The sequence below is a fragment of the Cebus imitator genome, unplaced genomic scaffold (assembly GCF_001604975.1).
Source record: "Cebus imitator isolate Cc_AM_T3 unplaced genomic scaffold, Cebus_imitator-1.0 Scaffold9, whole genome shotgun sequence".
Classification (NCBI taxonomy): Eukaryota; Metazoa; Chordata; class Mammalia; order Primates; family Cebidae; genus Cebus; species Cebus imitator.
Window position 1 is genome coordinate 11654778 of NW_016107324.1, and position 19447 is coordinate 11674224.

General features: G+C 38.8%; 1 protein-coding gene across 2 annotated transcripts in view; it reads right to left on the bottom strand.

The window, feature by feature from the left end:
- CTDSPL2 (CTD small phosphatase like 2) overlaps positions 1-19447 on the bottom strand; it is a 111917-nt gene that overhangs the window by 23477 nt on the left and 68993 nt on the right. For both annotated transcript variants that reach the window (XM_017545828.2, XM_017545838.2), the window contains exons 5-8: positions 18028-18243; positions 12708-12786; positions 11992-12103; positions 7271-7357 (exon numbers count right to left, since the gene is read on the bottom strand). In XM_017545828.2, the coding sequence (XP_017401317.1) occupies positions 7271-7357; positions 11992-12103; positions 12708-12786; positions 18028-18243 (494 nt within the window). The remainder of the gene's footprint in view (positions 1-7270; positions 7358-11991; positions 12104-12707; positions 12787-18027; positions 18244-19447) is intronic.

Here is a 19447-nt window from a genome sequence, read left to right on the forward strand (position 1 = left end):
GTAGAGATGGGGTTTCACCATGTTGACCAGGATGGTCTCGATCTCTTGACCTCGTGATCCACCCGCCTCAGCCTCCCAAAGTGCTGGGATTACAGGCTTGAGCCACCGCGCCCGGCAGGTCTCTATAAAAAATACAAAAATTAGCAGGGCATGGTGGCTCATTCCTGCAGTCCCAGCTACTACTTGGGAGGCTAAGCTGAGAGGATGGTTTTGAGCCTGGGAGATAGAGACTATAGTGAGCCAAGATTGTGCCACTGCACTCCAGCATGGGCAACACATTGAGACCATGACTCCAAAAAAAAAAAAAAAAAAAAAGTTGAAGTAGGGTAAAATGAAACAATGTATTCATATAGGTCATTTGTATTAAAAGTTACCGATGAGGCCGGGCACAGTGGCTCAGGCCTGTAATTCCCAGCTACTCAGGAGGCTGAGGCAGGAGAACCCACTGAACACTAGGTGGAGGCTGCAGTGAGCTGAGATCTTGCCACTGCACTCCAGCCTGGACAATAGCGCAAGACTCCATACTAAAAAAAAAAATTTATCGATGAAGTGTAATTTTCATCAGCGAAAAACTGGCCATTATAATGTATGTACATACATTTGCATATATTTTAAAACTCGATCTATTTACATTAATAAAAGTTTAGTAAAAACAATGGCCATTTTAGTAAAACAAAAATATTACCTTTAAACTCTAAACTTCAAAAGGAATGAAGCCTCCAACTTAATGTAATCAACTGCCACATCTTCTAAATTTACAGAAAATTTTCAGCCATTAAATACAAACTTTCCATATAGTATGTTTTCTTTTCTTTCTTTCTTTTAAGACAGTCTTACTCTGTTGCCCAGACTGGAGTGCAATGGCGCCATCTTGGCTCACTGCAACCTCCACCTCCCGGGTTCAAACAATTCTCCTACCTCAGCCTCCAGAGTAGCTGGGACTACAGGCGCTTGCCACCACGCTCAGCTATATTTTATATTTTTAGTAGAGACGGGGTTTCACCATGTTGGCCAGGACAGTCTCGAACTCCTCAAACTCCTGACCTCAGGTGATCCACCCACCTCAGCCTCTCAAAGTCCTAGGATTACAGGTGTAAGCCACCCTGCCCGGCCCTTATGTTTTCTTTTCTTCTTCTTTTTTCTTGAGATAGCCTCTCTCACTGTCACCCAGGCTGCAGTGCAATGGTGCAATCATAGCTCACTGTGGCCTGAAGCTCCTGGGGTTAAGGTGATCTTTCCACCTCAGCTTCCCAAGTAGTTGGGACTAGAGGTGCATGCCACCACGCCAGCTAATTTTTTCAATTTTTGTAGAGAAAAGGTCTTACTACATTTCCCAGGCTGGTCTTGAACTCCTGAGCTCAAGCCATCTACCTACCTAGTGCTCTTAAAGTGCTATGATTACAGGTATGAGCCACCACGCTCAGTGTGTATTTTATTTTAATGAATTGCTCCTAATTTTAAAAGATACATTTTAGACAAAGATTCCCTATGGAATATATTTTTGAGAAGTTAAGAACTATTGTTTTCATTTGTATCTTTTCCTTTTTAAGCCAATAATGAATAATTATGATGAAAAATTAGTACCAATAACTACACTTACTAATAAGGATGGAAAAGTGACTTTAAAATTATTCTAAGGGAGTATTTTTAATATTTATCTACAATTATTATTATTCCCTACTGGCTAACCTATTAGTTTTATCCTCCATACTATGTAACCATGCCCCTGGAAATGTCTGATTTCTTAGCCTCCTGGCTCAAGCAATCCTACAGCCTCAGCCTCTCAAGTATCTGGGACTACAGGCATGCACTACCATGCCTGGCTAAGTTTTCTGTATTTTTTGTAGAGATGGTCTCATACTATCTTGTCCCGGCTGGTCTTGAACTCCTAGGCTCAAGCAATCCTCTCACCTCAGCCTCCCAGTACAGAGATTTCAAGTGAGCCACTGCCCCTGGCCTCAAATGTTATTTTTGAGGCACAAATATACATGCTACTTTTGTAGAAGAAAACTATGGTTTATGAATCTCAACAACAAAGTGCATGTTGGTATCAGTTTAAATCAAAACTTGCGAAAAAAAATTAGGTATTTACTACAAAATTTTAAATTTAAATGATTGGTTTCTTTCCTTCATGAAGCAATAAAGCTGACTTTTCTAAAAAAGACAGTAGAAAGGAGAAAGAAGCAACTGACCCTCTACTTCTCTTGCCGCCATGACGCCCAGCTAATTTTTCTATTTTTTTATGTGGACGGGGTTTTGCCATGTTGGCCACAGTGGTCTCAACTCCTGACCGCAGGTGATCCGCCTGCCTTGGGCCTCCCGAAGTGTTGGGATTACATGCGTGAGCCACTGCACCTGGTCCTACTTCCCTTGTTCTGTGATATGAAAATTATCCTAAGCTTTAAGATTCCCAAGAAAACAACTGAAAGAATAGGGATGCGGGTAAGCTTTGCTAACCGTGGCCTTCCCCGTCCACCTCTTCCCCCAACTTTTCCCATAAAAGCAACCTCTACTAATATAACAAAGCATCTTTTACAAGTAGCTCCCTACAGGAATCCTATCTGTCCTTGAGTGCTTACCACAATCTGATTTCTGGACAGCTGACCCAAAGCTTGTTGATTTTACTGATCTTCAGAAAGCCACTGACTGGCTAAAGTCTTATTGGTGAACAGAGTCAAAAATCAGATGCCCCTGCCATGCTTTACAGAGTGAGGAGTTGGACAACACAGTTACGTTTGGCTGCACTGTGGTGAAACATAGGAGGTTATCTTCTTTTTGTCTTCAATCAGCCACATTTGGGCTGAGTAGTTCTATTACATCTTCAAAAAACTGAGCTCCAGTTCTTGATGGAGACAGAGGAAGGTCATTGAGGAGGTGGTTCAGCTCAAGAGCTAAGTGAAAAATGTCTTTTGATTCAGTCCTGCTTGTGGATAGAAGTCATCTTCGGGATGGAAGAGGGAGTGAGATGACCTAGAGTCTTGAATTGGTGGATCTGCAGGAACAGAAACTAAATACAGTGGAGACCTCTTAACTGAGTAACACCACGAGATGGATTTCCTGATAATGTGCCAATATAGGCTAAATATAAAGATTAAACATGTGCAATAAAAGTGATCATGCACGTGTTTTTCCAGATATCAAATGCATTTGTACCACTTTATGAATACATGTTTTCTTAATAACTGATTATAAAACAATGTAAAAAAATACCAATTTAAGAGTAGACCCATTCAAACAAAGAGCCTATAATTTTGCTTATATGAACAGCATATCCTCACATTTAAAAAGTCAGTTCTTCTTTCAAATGACTTTTTCTCCATATACAAACTACAATCTGTCTACTCTACATAGTGTCAGTAGTGACATACAACAAATTTTAATTTGAGATGGATTTTTCAGGCTTTTTTCAAAATCTCCTAAAGAAATGGAATTCAAATTATACCTCAAGGTACTAATTTAGAATAAGTTTTTTTCAAAATCTCCTAGAGAAATGGAATTCAAATTATACCTCAAGGTACTAATTTAGAATAATCTACCCGCTTACAAATTCTACGACTTGCATTAACCAAGTTTATTCCTACATATCAACCAAAAGAAGAGTATGTGTCATTAAGTCAGGCAATCTTTAAATGTGAGTACTGGCCACCTCAAATTTCCCTCAAACTCTGATTTAAAAAAAACTTTAAAGGCCCACAACCAGATTACTGTGGATATAATTTAAATTTTCTACATATATTTACAAGAGTTTTGATGAACATTTTGATTACTTACTTCTACTTAGAATTCAAATATGTAAATTTACTGTACATACTCTCTCTCTTTCTCTTTTTTTTTTTTTTGAGATGGAGTCTCACTGTTTCACCCAGGCTGGAGTGCAATGGCATGATCTTGGCTCACTGCAACCTCTGACTCCCAGATTCAAGCATTTCTCCTGCCTCAGCCTCCCCAGTAGCTGAGATTACGGGCGCCAGCTACCATGCCCAGCTAATTCTTGTATTTTAGTACAGACAGGGTTTCACCATGTTGGTCAGGCTGGTCTCGAACTCCTGACCTCATGATCTTCCTGCCTCAGCCTCCCAAAGTGCTGGGATTACGGGCGAGAGCCACCACGCCTGGCCCATATATACTGTCATAATTATTAGACCAGGAATCAGCAAACTATGGCTGGTTGGTCAAACGGAACCTGACTCTGATTTTTGTAAATAAAGTTTTACTGGGACACAGCCATGCGTCTCCATTTATATATCGTCCATGGCTATTTTCATGCTGTAATAGCAGAAAAAGTAGTTATGACAAAGACCACAAAATCTAAAATATTTACAGCTGAGCTGGCCGTTTATAAAAGTAGGTTGCAAACCCCTGATATAGACAATTATTAAAACATATGTAATACAATTTTAAATTGTTTTTAAATGAAACAGAAATAACAGGTAGAATTAAAATTAGTTATAAGTCAATCATAACAAATTTACCACAAAAAGAAAAAAAAAATGTAAAGCAAGTCCCAAGCAGACACTTCATCTGGCTTTGATTCAGATGAATAATTTGATCTTTACATATAGAATATATATACATATATATGTAAATGCTATAAAACTAACATTCAAGAATATACAGATACATGCTTTGGAAATGTTCACTTAAAAATGGTTAATTTTTCATGTGAATTTCACCTCAATAATTTTTCTTTTTTGAGACGGAGTCTCACTCTGTCGCCCAGGCTGGAGTGCAATGGTGCACTCTTGGCTCACCGCAACCTCCGCCTCCTGGGTTCAAGCGATTCTCCTGCCTTAGCCTCCCGCGTAGCTGGGATTACAAGCGCATGGCACCATGCCCAGCTAATTTTTTTTGTATTTGTAGTAGAGATGGGGTTTCACCATGTTGGTCAGGCTGGTCTTCAACTCCTGACCTCGTGATCCGCCCGCCTCAGCCTCTCAAAGTGCTGGGATTACAGACATGAGCCACCGCACCCGGCCAATAAATTTTTTTTAAATAAGAATATATGTAGTACTTTACAGGTTTCTACCTTTAAGTGGGCCACATCATAGTACAGCGGTTAAATATTTAAGTTACGTCTTACCTAATAATGTGGTTTCTCCAAAATCTCTTAGATCATCTCAGACCCTTGTGTATATTTCTTCTTTGCCAGTAGATGGAGACAACACCACTGAAAGTTTAAAAGACATCATTCCCTGTTTAAAGGGAGCTTGTTGGTCTGAAAACTAGGGGAACCCTAACCCAAAGATTTCTTCATTTATTTTTTAAAAGACAGACAGAATGGCTATGCCAAAACCAGAAATCCAAGGGAATGTACCCAATATTAACTACGGATAGGCTCAAAAATTTACTGAAGAGTAAACTCTGTCTGTGATGTGGTAACTAAATCATATTAAAATGCAATCATCTCTATAGCTTGTAAAGTTCAAACTACTGGCTCTGTGCTCCCATTAGTGCTAGATCATTTATTTTTCAGTTTCAGAAAGTGTAACTCAGAATATGTAAGAAAAAAGAGTTCTCTGAATTCCACAGATGCAGTACATATATGTACTTTTTGAATTAGACATATATGCTGTTACAAGCTTTTTATTCAAAATAAGACAACTATACAGATCCACATGAAATAAGAACTTTAAAAAGAGAGTTAAAACAGAAATAGTAGAAACAGTAGGAAAAAAATTCAATTTTATGATCATACTGAAGAGAAATACTCATGAAAGAGAAGAATCAAATTTACCTACTTTTCTTATTTTACTACTAAAAATTACATAAACAGATGAAAAACCATCTGTAACAAATTTCAATTTCAAACCTAGAAGCTTAAGAAGTCACCTCAAAATCATTTATCCATGTCTTCCAATTAATAGCTTTCCTTTCCAAATTCAAAGACATTTTTTTTCAAATGCAATCATGAAAAAAACCCAAAAAGCAAAAAACAAACAAAGAAAAGCCCCAAGGTTATCAAGCTAAAAAGAGAAAACTAAGATATGACTATACTATTTAAATCTGCCACAAGACTTCTGTCCTTAAAGTCCGCTAAACAAGAACCGCCAACTGGATAGAAAACGTCTCAAGAAAAATATTTGCCTTAAACCAAATAACAAGCTTTGAAAGGGAACAGAAAAGTTCTTTAATTTTTAATTTTATGTATATTTTGCTTATCTCCTGATTATCAGGACCAAAATCTGCTTACATAAAAAGTGAATTCAGTATTCACATATTTATTGCCATAGCTGCAATACCTACCCGACATTAAAACTAGAAAACTAAAATAAATCCTTTTACAACTCATTACTAGACAAAGTAGGTTAAACTAGCCATGAGCCACAAACTTCTTTTTAACTCTTAAATTTCATTATTTCTGTGAGACAACAACTATTACCTGCCAAGAAAACTATAACCACATTCTAACTGCCTATTAAAAGCACATAAACAACCAAACACCTTTTCATCATCCACATGGCAAATGCTCTATGACTTTATTAAGTTAAGCTTTAGGCTGGCTCCCTCTTGACAGACAACAAATTTTTGATCCCCAATCTTTGAACAACTATTATATAATGAAAATAATGCTAGTTAAATAACAACCTCCAAAACAGAAAGATACTTTGCAATTTTCAAAGTGAACTCACTTATATTATTAAACGTATAATAATGGGAAAATCTTAAAACATAAAGTAAAAACAATGGCCAGCACATATAATCCAAAGTGAAGTGTTAATAATATTTGTATTTTGCACTGTTACCTGTCCCTCAGCACAGATGAGAGAGAAATGCTTAAACCCAAACACCTTAAGTAAAGCAATAACTAGAAAAGTGTCCTGGAATTCTGAGATTACTAATAAAAGAGATGTACTAAAGTGTAATTTTCACAGACCACATTATTATTTCTACAGGAAATAAAATGACCAACAGGGAATGAGTTTTCTTTGTATTGACTTGATTTTTGGAAAACAAAAACACCAGGAGTTAACCTGGCAAGTTCCTCTTGGGGATCTATGATATCAGTGTTCCTGCCTCCACCTGCTGGCAAACAGATTACGAAACTAGCAGAGATCATCAGGGTAAGAAAGTTAGCATTTTTGGAGTAACAAATTAATGTTGTTTTATGCAATATCTAGCATGATGCTAATTTTGTTAATAAATTATTAAAATGTTGATGAAATCCATTATACTTCTACAGAAAAACACAATTAATGTCACATAAACACAAAAAGATTTCTTTCTTTCTGTTACCTATCAGGCCAAAAATCATTTAAAAAATGTTAATTACCTGATAAATGACATCTTGGAAAAGGACTGGAAAAGTAAGTGCTGCATCTTCTAGCTCATTTAGACTACAGTGCACTAGTGTTTCATCCTTAAAATAAAAAACACATATTGACTCAAACAAGATAGTAAAAGAAACTTCAAAGGATAATTTTATGTATTCGTAATCACCAAAAACACTAAAGCACCCACTCATATGTAGAATTTTACATTTATAATATATTATTATATGTGGTACAGCAATGTGGGATAGGAGTTTCTAAAGTCACCGGTTCTCAAGTGTAGCTCCTGGACTAGCAAGCAGCATCAACATCATTTGAGAACTAGTTAGAAATGCAAATGTTAACTTCACTTCTGATGATCAGTAACTCAGGAGAGGGGATGGGGCTCAGTGATCCCTGTGTGGTTTTTTGTTTTTGTTTTTTTCTGAGATGGAGTTTCCCTCTGTTGCTGTGGCACGATCTCAGGTTACTGCAACCTCTGCCTCCCAGGTTCAAGCAATTCTCCTGCCTTAGCCTCCCAAGTAGCTGGGATTACAGGTGCCTACAACCATGCCTCGGTAATTTTTGTATTTTTTGTTAAAGACAGGGTTTCACCATATTGGTTAGGCTGGTCTCAAACTCATGGCCTCAAGTGATCTACACACCTTGGCCTCCCAAAGTGCTAGGATTACAGGAGTGAGCCACCATGCCTGGCAGCAATCTGTTTTGTTTTTTTGAGACAGAGTCTCGCGATGTTGCCCAGGCTAGAGTGCAGTGTCAAGATCTCAGATAACTGCAATCTCTGCCTCCTGGATTCAAGGGATCCTCCTGCCTCAGGATCCTGAGTAGCTGGGACTACAGGCGCATGCCACCACGCCTGGCTATTTTTTTTGTATTTTTAGTAGTGACAGAGTTTTCATCGTGTTATCCAGAATGGTCTCAATCTCCTGACCTCATGATTTGCTGGCCTCATGATCCACTGACCTCGGCCCCCTAGAGTGCTGGGATTACAGGTGTGAGCCATCATGCCCGGCCTAGCAATCTCTTTTTAGAAGCACTTCAGATGACTCTGATACATAATCAAGTTTGAGAAGCATGGCTCTGAGTTCTGTAGTTGCCAACTTTTAGTTAAACCTACATGCATGCTACTTTTTTATAATTAGTAAGTTTAAGTGTAGAATCTAATTATTTAAAAAATATATTCTGTTCATATAACTCCTCATCCTCCAACTTTTTATAAAGCATCTTACTTTAAGTAGGTGGTTTAGTATCTTACAAATTATGTTTCATACACAGTTTTACTAAATAACAAACAATGAAAACTTATCATCTTTATTTATTTATTTATTTATTTTATTTTATTTTTTTTTGAGACGGAGTTTCGCTCTTGTTACCCAGGCTGGAGTGCAATGGCGCGATCTCGGCTCACCGCAACCTCCGCCTCCTAGGTTCAGGCAATTCTCCTGCCTCAGCCTCCTGAGTAGCTGGGATTACAGGCACACGCCACCATGCCCAGCTAATTTTTTGTATTTTTAGTAGAGACGGGGTTTCACCATGTTGACCAGGATGGTCTCGATCTCTTAACCTCGTGATCCACCCGCCTGGGCCTCCCAAAGTGCTGGGATTACAGACTTGAGCCACCACGCCCAGCCAACTTATCATCTTTAATTACCACATCTTGTTTTCTCATTAAAAGAATAAGAAAGTAGGGTGAGGCCGGGTGTGGTGACTCACGCCTGTAATCCAAGCACTTTGGAGGCCAAGGTGGGCGGATCACCTGAGGTTGGGAGTTCAAAACTAGCCTGACCAACATGGTGAAACCCAGTCTTTAAAAAAAAAAGAAAGTAAGGTGAGTTCAAAAATAAGGCAGGCACAAATATTTATGCCCATTTCTCAAACCTTGAATGCTTAAAAAAAAAAGGGGGGGAGGGGGCTTTCATTAGTATCAAGTGACAGAATTAAAAAAAATAATAATAAAGTGGCTAGTAACAATCACTGAAATTTTCAGTATGTTTAAGATCAGTTAAAATAAAACACAAATGTTCATCCTTTGTAATTCCACAACTTATTAGCTGGAGTGTTTCTTTTAACCTAAAGTTAAACTCTGGGAAGGCAAAGAGCAAAAAATACTCTAGATATGCCTCATTTTAATAGCATATCAGACTAGGCATTTCATGGTATTCTCTTAGCATCTTAAGTATTTTCTTTACTACAACTGAATCATAATTAATCCTAATACTTCTTCATCTACGGCCTAAATTTTGATTATCCTTTATCTACTTCTGTAAAATTATTTATGGTTAGCCAATTCTTATCTTTCCTTCTCTGTTACCTGCACACTAGATTGAAAATGATAAGGTCAAACTTGACCACATCAACTCCTAAATTCAAAATCACCTTTTTTCTTTCTTTCTTCCTTCTTTCCTTCCTTCCTCCTCTCTTCCTCCTTCCCTTCCTTCCCTTCTTTCTTTCTTTTTTTTTTTTTTTTGAGACAGAGCCTCACTCTGTTGCCCAGGCTGGAATGCAGTGGCACAATCTCAGCTCATTGCAACCTCTGCCTCCGGGGTTAAAGTGGTTCTCCTGCCTCAGCCTCCTGAGTAGCTGGGTCTACAGACACATGCCACCACACTCCGCTAATTTTTGTATTTTTAGTAGAGATAGAGTTTCACCATGTTGCCAGGATGGTATCGATCTCCTGAAAGACCTTGTAATCCACCTGCCTCAGTCTCCCAAAGTGTTGGGATTACAGGCGTGAGCCACCATGCCTGGTCAAAATTACCTTTTTCATTGTCTCCACTGGCCTGCACATCAAATTTGTGCTACTTATAATCAGTTTCAAAATTTTATTTTTTTTTATACTCAAGTACCTTAGAACTTCTGGATACTTCTCTTATATCTCTTTGGCTAGGTAAAAACTAAGCTGCTGAACTCTCAAAACACAATTATACATGCAAATTTAACATTTAAAATAACAGACTTCTTCCTTAAGATAAATTTTCTTTTCTTTTTTTTTTTTTTTTGAGACGGAGTTTCGCTTTTGTTACCCAGGCTGGAGTGCAATGGTGCGATCTCGGCTCACCGCAACCTCCGCCTCCTGGGTTCAAGCAATTCTCCTGCCTCAACCTCCTGAGTAGCTGGGATTACAGGCACGCGCCACCATGCCCAGATAATGTTTTGTAGTTTTAGTAGAGACAGGGTTTCACCATGTTGACCAGGATGGTCTCGATCTCTTGACTTCGTGATCCACCCGCCTCGGCCTCCCAAAGTGCTGGGATTACAGGCTTGAGCCACCGTGCCCAGCTCTTTCCTTCTTTTAAAACTGAAATGATATCCGGCTTTGCTGCTCAGGCTGCAGTACAGTGACAAAATTGTAGCTTACTGCCACCTCAAATTCCTGGCCTCAAGGGATCCTCCTGTCTCAGCCTCCCAAGTAGTTGGGACCACAGGGTTGCACCACCAGGCCCATTCACTTTTTGTAGAACCATGAATCTCTATGTTGTCTAGGCTGGTTTTGAATTCCTGGGCCGAATGGAGGCTCAAAGTGCTGAAATTACAGGCATGAGACACCGTGCCTGGCTAAGACAAATTTTCTACGAGAACTAAATCACACCTCCAATTATAGGGTACCAGAAACAAATGCTTAATAATATTTTCCAATATGACATGAGATTTTTTTTACCAATATCAAAAATTAGTTCCTTCCCCAATCCCACTGCTTTACTTTACTAGCCTTAAAAAAAGTAAACAAATTTTTAAAATGCAAAATCAATAAGAAATTAGAGGCCGGGCGCGGTGGCTCATGCCTATAATCCCAGCATTTTGGGAGGCCGAGGTGGGTGGATCACGAGGTCAAGAGATTGAGACCATCCTGGTCAACAAGGTGAAACCCTGTCTCTACTAAAAAAAAATACAAAAATTAGCTGGGCATGATGGTGCGTGCCTGTAGTCCCAGCTACTCGGGAGGTTGAGGCAGGAGAACTGCTTGAACCCAGGAGGCGGAGGTTGCGGTGAGCCAAGATCGTGCCATTGCACTCCAGTCTGGGCAACAACAGTGAAACTCCGTCTCAAAAAAAAAGAAATTAGAGGCAGATGGGAAATGTGACTATATATTAAATTTGGTTAGCAAATAGGAGATAATTGTTTTCAAAGCTCTTCTGGTACCCTAAAACATCATTTTTTTCAAGAAAGACTCTTGCTCTGTCGCCATGGCTGGAGTGCAGCGGCATGATCTCAGCTTACTGCAACATCTGCCTCCTGGGTTCTAGGATTCTCACGCCTCAGCTTCCCAAGTAACTGCGATTACAGGTGCATATCACCATGCCCCGCTAGTTTTTGAATTTTTAGTAGAAAATGGGTTTCACCATGTTGGTAAGGCTAATCTCAAACTCCTGGCCTCAAGTGATCCACCTACCTTGATCTCCCAAAATTCCTGGATTACAGGCATGAGCTACCACCCTGAGCCCCTAAAATACAACTTTTTAAATCATATCAGAGATCAGATTAAAAACTTTGTTAGTCTGTATTAAGAAATTGTGCTTTTAAGACTATTAATCAAAAGTTTATTGGTATAATATATATATAAAAAATAAGGGTTATGGTCTTGCATATGGTTAATTCAGTTGACCCAAACTATATTTGGTCCTTCAGGAAAACATGATCCTAACAAAAAAGGAGAGAGCTAATACAGACAATGATTTTAAAAAAGATTTTCACCTGTTTAATCTCTCTACCTTTAGAGACTTACCAAGTCTAAAACTAGGGAGAATTCCGGTGTGCTTCTTGTTTTCAACGGAAGAGCAGGTTTTCTATTTAGTTGTTCTTCTGTCAGTGGTGGGACATGTTTGATGAAATAATAGCTATAAATCAGATTTTTAAAAAATTTCAACATTTTACTTTTTATAAATATAAAAATTACTAAGCTCAGCCCATTTAAAAAGTCTATAAAGCAGTTAATCCAGAAAACAAAACTTATAAAATGTTAATAAAAGTGAAAATAAAGAAATTAGTATCTCTATAAATCAGTCTCACTCTATCACAGCTTACTCTAACCTCTGCCTCTTGGGCTCAAGCGATCCTCCCCAATAGCTGGGACTACAGGTGTGTGTCACTGCGCCCAGCCAATTTTTGTATTTTTTATAGAGACAGGTTTTGCCATGTTGCCCAGGCTGGTCTTGAACTCCAGGGCTCAAACAATCTGCCTGCCTGGGTCTCTCAAAGTGCTGGGATGAGCCACCGCACCCAGCCCCAGTAAAAGTTGTAATACCTACAGGTTATATATCTTGGCAATACACTATTTAGCCACCAATCCACATATATAACGAACTTCCATTATGCTCCAAAAAGAAAGGGGGGAGAGGTGCATGGGTAGGGGGGTAGGGAGGAGGGAGGGGAGGGAAGAAATGAAGGAAGGAAAGGAGGAATGGAAGGGAAGGAAGGGAAGGAAACAAACAAACAACTCACGGGTCAAATACTTCCCAGTCTTCTTCATAGGTAGCCTCTGCATGGGCTGATGAATAACCACTATCTGGAGTTACTGGCGCTGTTTAACACAGTGAAAGACAAAATGTTGTTTTTACTTAATGCTTCATGAAATACACATTTTTACTGCTCCTATGTAAGATCTTCCTGAAGCCCTGTAATACACATTTTTACTGCTTCTATATAAGATCTTCCTGAAACACTGTGTATTTTAGATTAAAGACAGAAATAATTTGTAAACAACACATAAAAGCAAATTTATTAACATATAGATCTAACTTTAGATCTAAAGGGGAAAATGACCAATACAGACAAAATGGCAAATTAGATCATAGCTAGAATTAAGATGCTTATCAGCTAAGAGAAAATGTACTACTTGGCCGGGCGCGGTGGCTCATGCCTGTAATACAAGCACTTTGGAGGCCAAGGCGGGCAGATCACCTGAGGTTGGGAGTTCAAGACCAGCCTGACCAACAGGGTGAAACCCTGCCTTAATAAAAAAAAAAAAATAAATAAATAAATAAAATAAAAATAAATGAAAAAAAGAGAGAAAATGTACTACTTATTAATAGAAAAACATACTCTAAAAAAAAAAGAATCTCTTAATTGTACGACGTTTACATGTAATCACCAAAAAAAATTTCATGGTGCTCTTATAGGGGTAATAGTTCAAAAAGCGCCTGTATACACAGGCAGTCAGTAAATGTATCCTGACATTAGACCCAAATGTTTTTTTTTTTGAGACGGAGTCTCATTCTGTTGCCCAGGCTGGAGTGCAATGGCACAACTCAACTCATTGCAACCTCTGCTTCCCAGGTTCAAATGATTCTCCTGCCTCAGCCTTATGAGTAGCTGGGATTACAGGTGCGCACCATCATGCCTGGCTAAGTTTTTTATTTTTAGTAGAGATGAGGTTTCAGCACGTTGGTCAGGTTGGTCTCGAACTCCTGACCTCGTGATCTGCCTGCCTTGGCCTCTCAAAGTGCTGGGATTAAAGGTGTGAGTCACCGAGCCTGGCCCAAATGTAGTTTTTAAACCTGAGATCCGCAAACAGTCTTTAAAAGGTTCATGAACCCTTTGAAGACTTATTTTAAAAAAATTGTATGTACATGTTTCCAGGAATCTCAAGACTACAATCTCAAAAAGTTAAGACATGTGGCCAGGCACATTGGCTCACGCCTGCAATCCCAGCACTTTTGGAGATCGAAGTGGGCGGATTACCTGAGGTCAGGAGTTTGAGAGCAGCCTGACCAACACGGAGAAACTCCGTCTCTACTAAAAATACAAAATTTGCCAGGCGTGGCGGCGCATGCCTGTAATCCCAGCTACTCAGGAGGTTATGGCGGAAGAATTGCTTGAACCTGGAAAGCGGAGGTTGCAATGAACCAAGATCGCACCATTGCACTCCAGCCTGGGCAACAAGAGCAAAACTCCATCTCAAAAAATGTATATAAAAATAAATTAAGAAATGCTATTCTATGCATAAACTGTTCTTTATTTTCATTTTTTTGAGATGGAGTCTTCCTCTGTCGTATAGGCTGGAGTGCAGCTGCACGATCTCAGCTCACTGCAACCTCCACCTCTGGGGTTCAAGTGATTCTCCTGACTCAGCCTCCCAAGTAGCTGGGATTACGGGTGCCTGCCACCACGCCTGGCTAATTTTTTTGTATTTTTAGTAGAGAAGGGGTTTCAGCATGTTGTCCAGGCTGGTCTTGAACTCCTTACCTCAGGTGATCCACTCACCTAGGCCTCCCGAAGTACAGGGATAACAGGCGTGAGCTACCTCGCCCAGCCAGAAATTGTTCTTTTAGTCAGTCTGTCTTTTTTTTTTTTGATACAGGGTCCTGTTCTGTTACCCAGGCTGGAGTGCCATGGAGCAAACACTGTGGTCTTGACCTGGGCTCAGGCAATCCTCCTGCCTCAGCTTTCCAAGTAGGTGGCACTACAGGCGTACCACCACACCTGGATAATTAAAGAAACTTTTTTTTGTAGAGACAAAAAAGGGTCTCATTATGCTGCCCAGGCTGGTCTCAAACTCCTGAGCTCAAGAGATCCTCCCTTCTAAGCCTCCTTAAGTGCTGGTGAGCCATCGTGCCTGATCAAAATCACTGCTTTATAAGACATACTATTTTACTTCTAATTTATAAACAACTTAAAAATGATCCAGAAGTAATTCTATATTGCTTGCCATAGTTCATTCCCAGTTTGAGCTAAGATCATATCATTTAATAGAGCTTTAGAAATTATACTGGGAATTTTCTAAGACAATTAAGTACAACTTAAATGTAAGGAGAAGACAAAGGTAACTTATAAGCCAAATAGGTAATGACTCAGATATAAAAATTTAAAGTAGAGCCCAATTAAAATTTCTGTGATGTTTCTATAGAAATGAAATGGTAGAGAACAGTCTTTCACAGAATTTTTGTGCATCTCTGGCAATACTATGCTTCTAATAATTAGCACAAGAAAATGTATCTTCCAACAACTTACTGTTTCAAGTTCCTATTAACCTCAGATGAATAAAACAAAATTTATTTTTATTTATTATTATTTTTCAAGACAAGTCTCACTTTGTCGCCCAGGCTGGAGTGTAGTGGCATGAATACAGCTCACTGCAGCCTTGACCTCCCAGGTCAAGCAATCCTCCTACCTCAGTCCTTCAGGTACCTAGGACTATAGGTGTATGAGCCATGATGGCCAGCTAATTTTATATATATATATTTTTTGTAGAGACAGGGTTTCACCATATTGCCCAGGATAGTCTCAAACTCCTGAGCTCAAGTGATCTGCCCACCTCGGCCTCCCAAAGTGCTGGGATTATAGGCATGAGCCATGGTGCCCAGCCAAGATTATTTGTTAAATGCTTATATGTTAAGTATTTTGCATATTTTATGTCATTTAGCCTGCAAAACCTTATATTATAATAGCCATGTTAAAGCTGAGAAACCTGTATTTGAAACTGTCTCAAGGGCTTAAATAAGTCATCCAAAGTAACAAAGCCACCAGCTTCCTACCTTCTTTTTCTCTTTGGCTATGTTCTCAAGGAAAAGAATATGTTTGTCACTCATATTCATCTTTTAAGATCAGTATAAATGTTACCTCTGTGTTCTCATGATCATCCTAATAGAGTAACTGCAGTATGTCACACCATGTCATTTAACTCACTTCTTTGTAGCAGCACTCACCATACTGTATGGTGGTGTTTCTGTATACTTGGCTCTTCAGTTAGATAACAAACTCCTCAGAGGTCAATTCATCAACAGTTCCAATCACAGAAAAATAGGTGCTCATAAACATTGGAGGAATAAATGAATAACTGTGACAACTATAGTAAATTTTAATTTTCCCTTCTAGAAACTCCTAAGGTTACAGAAATCCTTTCTCCATCCTCACAGTTGTCAGAAAAAATATATACAAAGGCTTATATACCAGCATGAAAATATAGAACAAACATCAAACAGGAAACCAAAACTCTGAACTTTAGTCTATACTTTACTTCATTAGTCTTATACCCAATGGGCAAAGTAATAAGCATTAAATGATGGGTCAAAGGTGGGTTAATTGAAAGCATCACCCACAAAATGAACGTAATTGATTTGTTTGTTAGATTCCATATTAATATAAATTTAACATTATAGATATGAATCTTTTACTTGATGACTTTAAAATAAACCTTTCCTATTTTGCTGCTTGTTCCTTCATATTGGTATTACTGGATTGCACTATATAGAAGCTTCATAATTGTACCATATTTTCTTTAAATGTCAGTGACTTTTTTAAAAGCTTCCTTTTTATAGCTGAGAGAAGTACAGATGCACCTAGGCTTATGATGGGGCTATATCCCAATAAACCGATCATAAGTCACAAATATCATAAGTCAAAATGCATTTAACACCCTGATAAACCCACTGTAAAGTAAAAAAATTTGAAGATGAACCACTGTAACTCAGGAACCATCTGTATATTATTCTACTTCCTTAAACCAAACTATGTTTCTTTTTTTCTTTCCCAAGACTGGATCTTGCTCTGCTGCCTAGGCTGGATTGCAGTGACTCAATCATAGCTCATGGTAGTCTGGAACTCCTGGGCTCAAGCAAACCTCCTCCTCTAGCCTCCTGAGTAACTAAGACGACAGGCACACGCCACCACCCCTGTTAATTTAAAAAACAAACCATTTTTTTGGCCAGGCGAGGTGGTTCATGCCTGTAATCCTGTCACTATGGGAGGCTGAGGTGGATCATTTGAGGTTAGGAGTTCGAGGCTAGCCTGGTCAACATGATGAAACCCCGTCTCTACTAAAAGTTAAAAATAAATTAGCTGGGCGTGGTGGTACATGCCCGTAATCCCATCTACTCAGGAGGATGAGGCAGGCGAATTGCATAAACCCAGGAAGCAGAGGATGCAGTGAGTCAAGATCGTGCCAGTGCACTGTCCAGCCTGAGGGACAGAGCTAGACTCCACCCTACATGGCATCTGGCTATTTTGCCCAAGATGGTCTCAAACTCTTGACTTCAAGCAATCCTCCTGTCTTGGCTTCCTAAAGTGCTGGGATTACAGGCCTGAGCCATCATGCCTGGCCCCAAATTAGGTTTCTTAACTAACATATATTTACTGGGCTCTCTCAAATACCTGGTACCACAATAAACAAACAAAAAAAAATTTAAGATGAAATCTCCATGCCCTAATAAGATGGCCTTCTTTGGTTTTATTTCTGGTTTTAAGAATGATGGAACACAATTCCATCTTTTACCTTATCTATCTACCAAAATACTCATAATAAATTCCTGATCCATGTGTTTTCACATTTCAAGGACAACTGGCTCAGAAACCCAGTAATTATGTTTGGCAGATCCAGGTCAGGCTGCAAACTTAGGTATATGAGGAGATCTAGGAACAGAAGCACCTATGGGGGGGATCTCATAGCTGTAATGAAACAAATCTGAAGGTATGAAACTGCTTCTAGGTAGAGACCTCAGACATAAGGGTCCAAGACTTGTGCAATAATAATAAGGATGTTCATGAACATGAGCATGTATTTTGTTGTGTCAAATTTCTCCAAGCAATGAGATTAGTGGAAATAATTAAACTGTGAAATGACTAATACTTGGTAAAAACCTTTAAAACAATATTCAATTTCAAAATGACTTTGGATTTTTGGGACAAAGTTTTGTTTCCAATTTTAATTTTTTTTTTTAACTTCCAGGAAGAAAAACCTATGCATATAATCTGCTTATTTAAGAAAAATATGAAATATTGTATTTTTATCAACTACTCATGAAGATGTATAAGAAATTTTCTTCACCTGTAAGGGGTGGGATATCACGATTAACTGTTTCTTCTGCTTCTTCTAAACCATTGTTTATTGATGCTCTCACTTGAACTGCTTGATTTGAGTAAGTTGCTCCATTAGCTGATGTAGTAGTACTGGTAGTGATCTCATCCACCTGTTCCATATCAAGCTGTTTTACTATTTCTTCAGCTTCCACAGCCTGTCCTGGAGAATCTGATCCTGACGTTCCTAAAATCATAATTCAGTGTACTATTATCATTTAAAAATCCAACTATTTAGAAAAACTAAATACAACATCGCTGTACGATATATTTATTTAGACTGATAATTCCTACAGGAGCAAAGCCGAGAATATTTTTTTAGAGAATCTTTGCTAGCCATTTCAAACAATGAGGAATGAAGGCTTATGGGATACAGTAACATTTGTGAGCAAAGTTTCTGCATCCTAGTCATGTGTGCAATTGTAATTTTTCAACCAGAGGTATCAAAAAATTAGCTAACTGTTCTAATCATGAGAAGCTTTTAATTAAACGACAGAGTAATTTCTCAGCAAAACTCTATCTCAGTAACAAAGACTGGGTCAGGTGTGGTGACTCATGCCTGTAATCCCAGCACTTTGGGAGGCTGAGGCAAGCAGACTGCTTGAGCTGAGGAGATTGAGACCAGCCTAGGCAACATGACTGTCTCTACAAAAAATACAAAAACTAGCTGGGTGTGGTGGTATACACCTGCGATCCCAGCTACTCAGGAAGCTAAAGTGGGAGGATGGCTTGGGCCCAGCAGCTCAAGGCTGTAGTGACCTGTGACCATACTACTGCACTCCAGCCTGAGTGACAGAGCAAAACTCTGTCTCAATTAAAAAAGAAAAAAAAAAAGATTCCAAGTCTTTCCATTTACTTCTGGAATCTTCCAAATGTCATTTTAAATAAAAATAACAAAACTAACCTCCAATATTCTCAACTTCCTTAGAGAACATCCCTTCTCCCATGTTGCTTTAAATTTAACCTCCTTCCTAAAAGGTTTTCCTGATCCTTTCCCTCAATGCTCTTTATTCTCCCATACCCAACATACTAATTGAATCAGAATTCATTTATCTCCATTGCTACTATACAATCATTGGTTTTCCACTAATGTCACATAGCTATATAATTCTTCACTTATCCTCACTGCTGGCACCTACCATCAACTGCAAGAATCCTCTCAATCACAAAGGAGTTTAATACACAGCTACCAGTTTAGTCTTCTACTTAACACAGTATTTTGTCTACTTGTTATTACAGATGATGTCAATGACTCATCCAACAACTAATCCTCAAAGTTCTTGCCCTCCTCAGCTCCAACTATCTTCATTCATACTGCTCTCTATCAGTTACTACCATGGCCATAACCTGGACATTAACACTGAGAAATTTCACCTCTGAAACCTAAAATT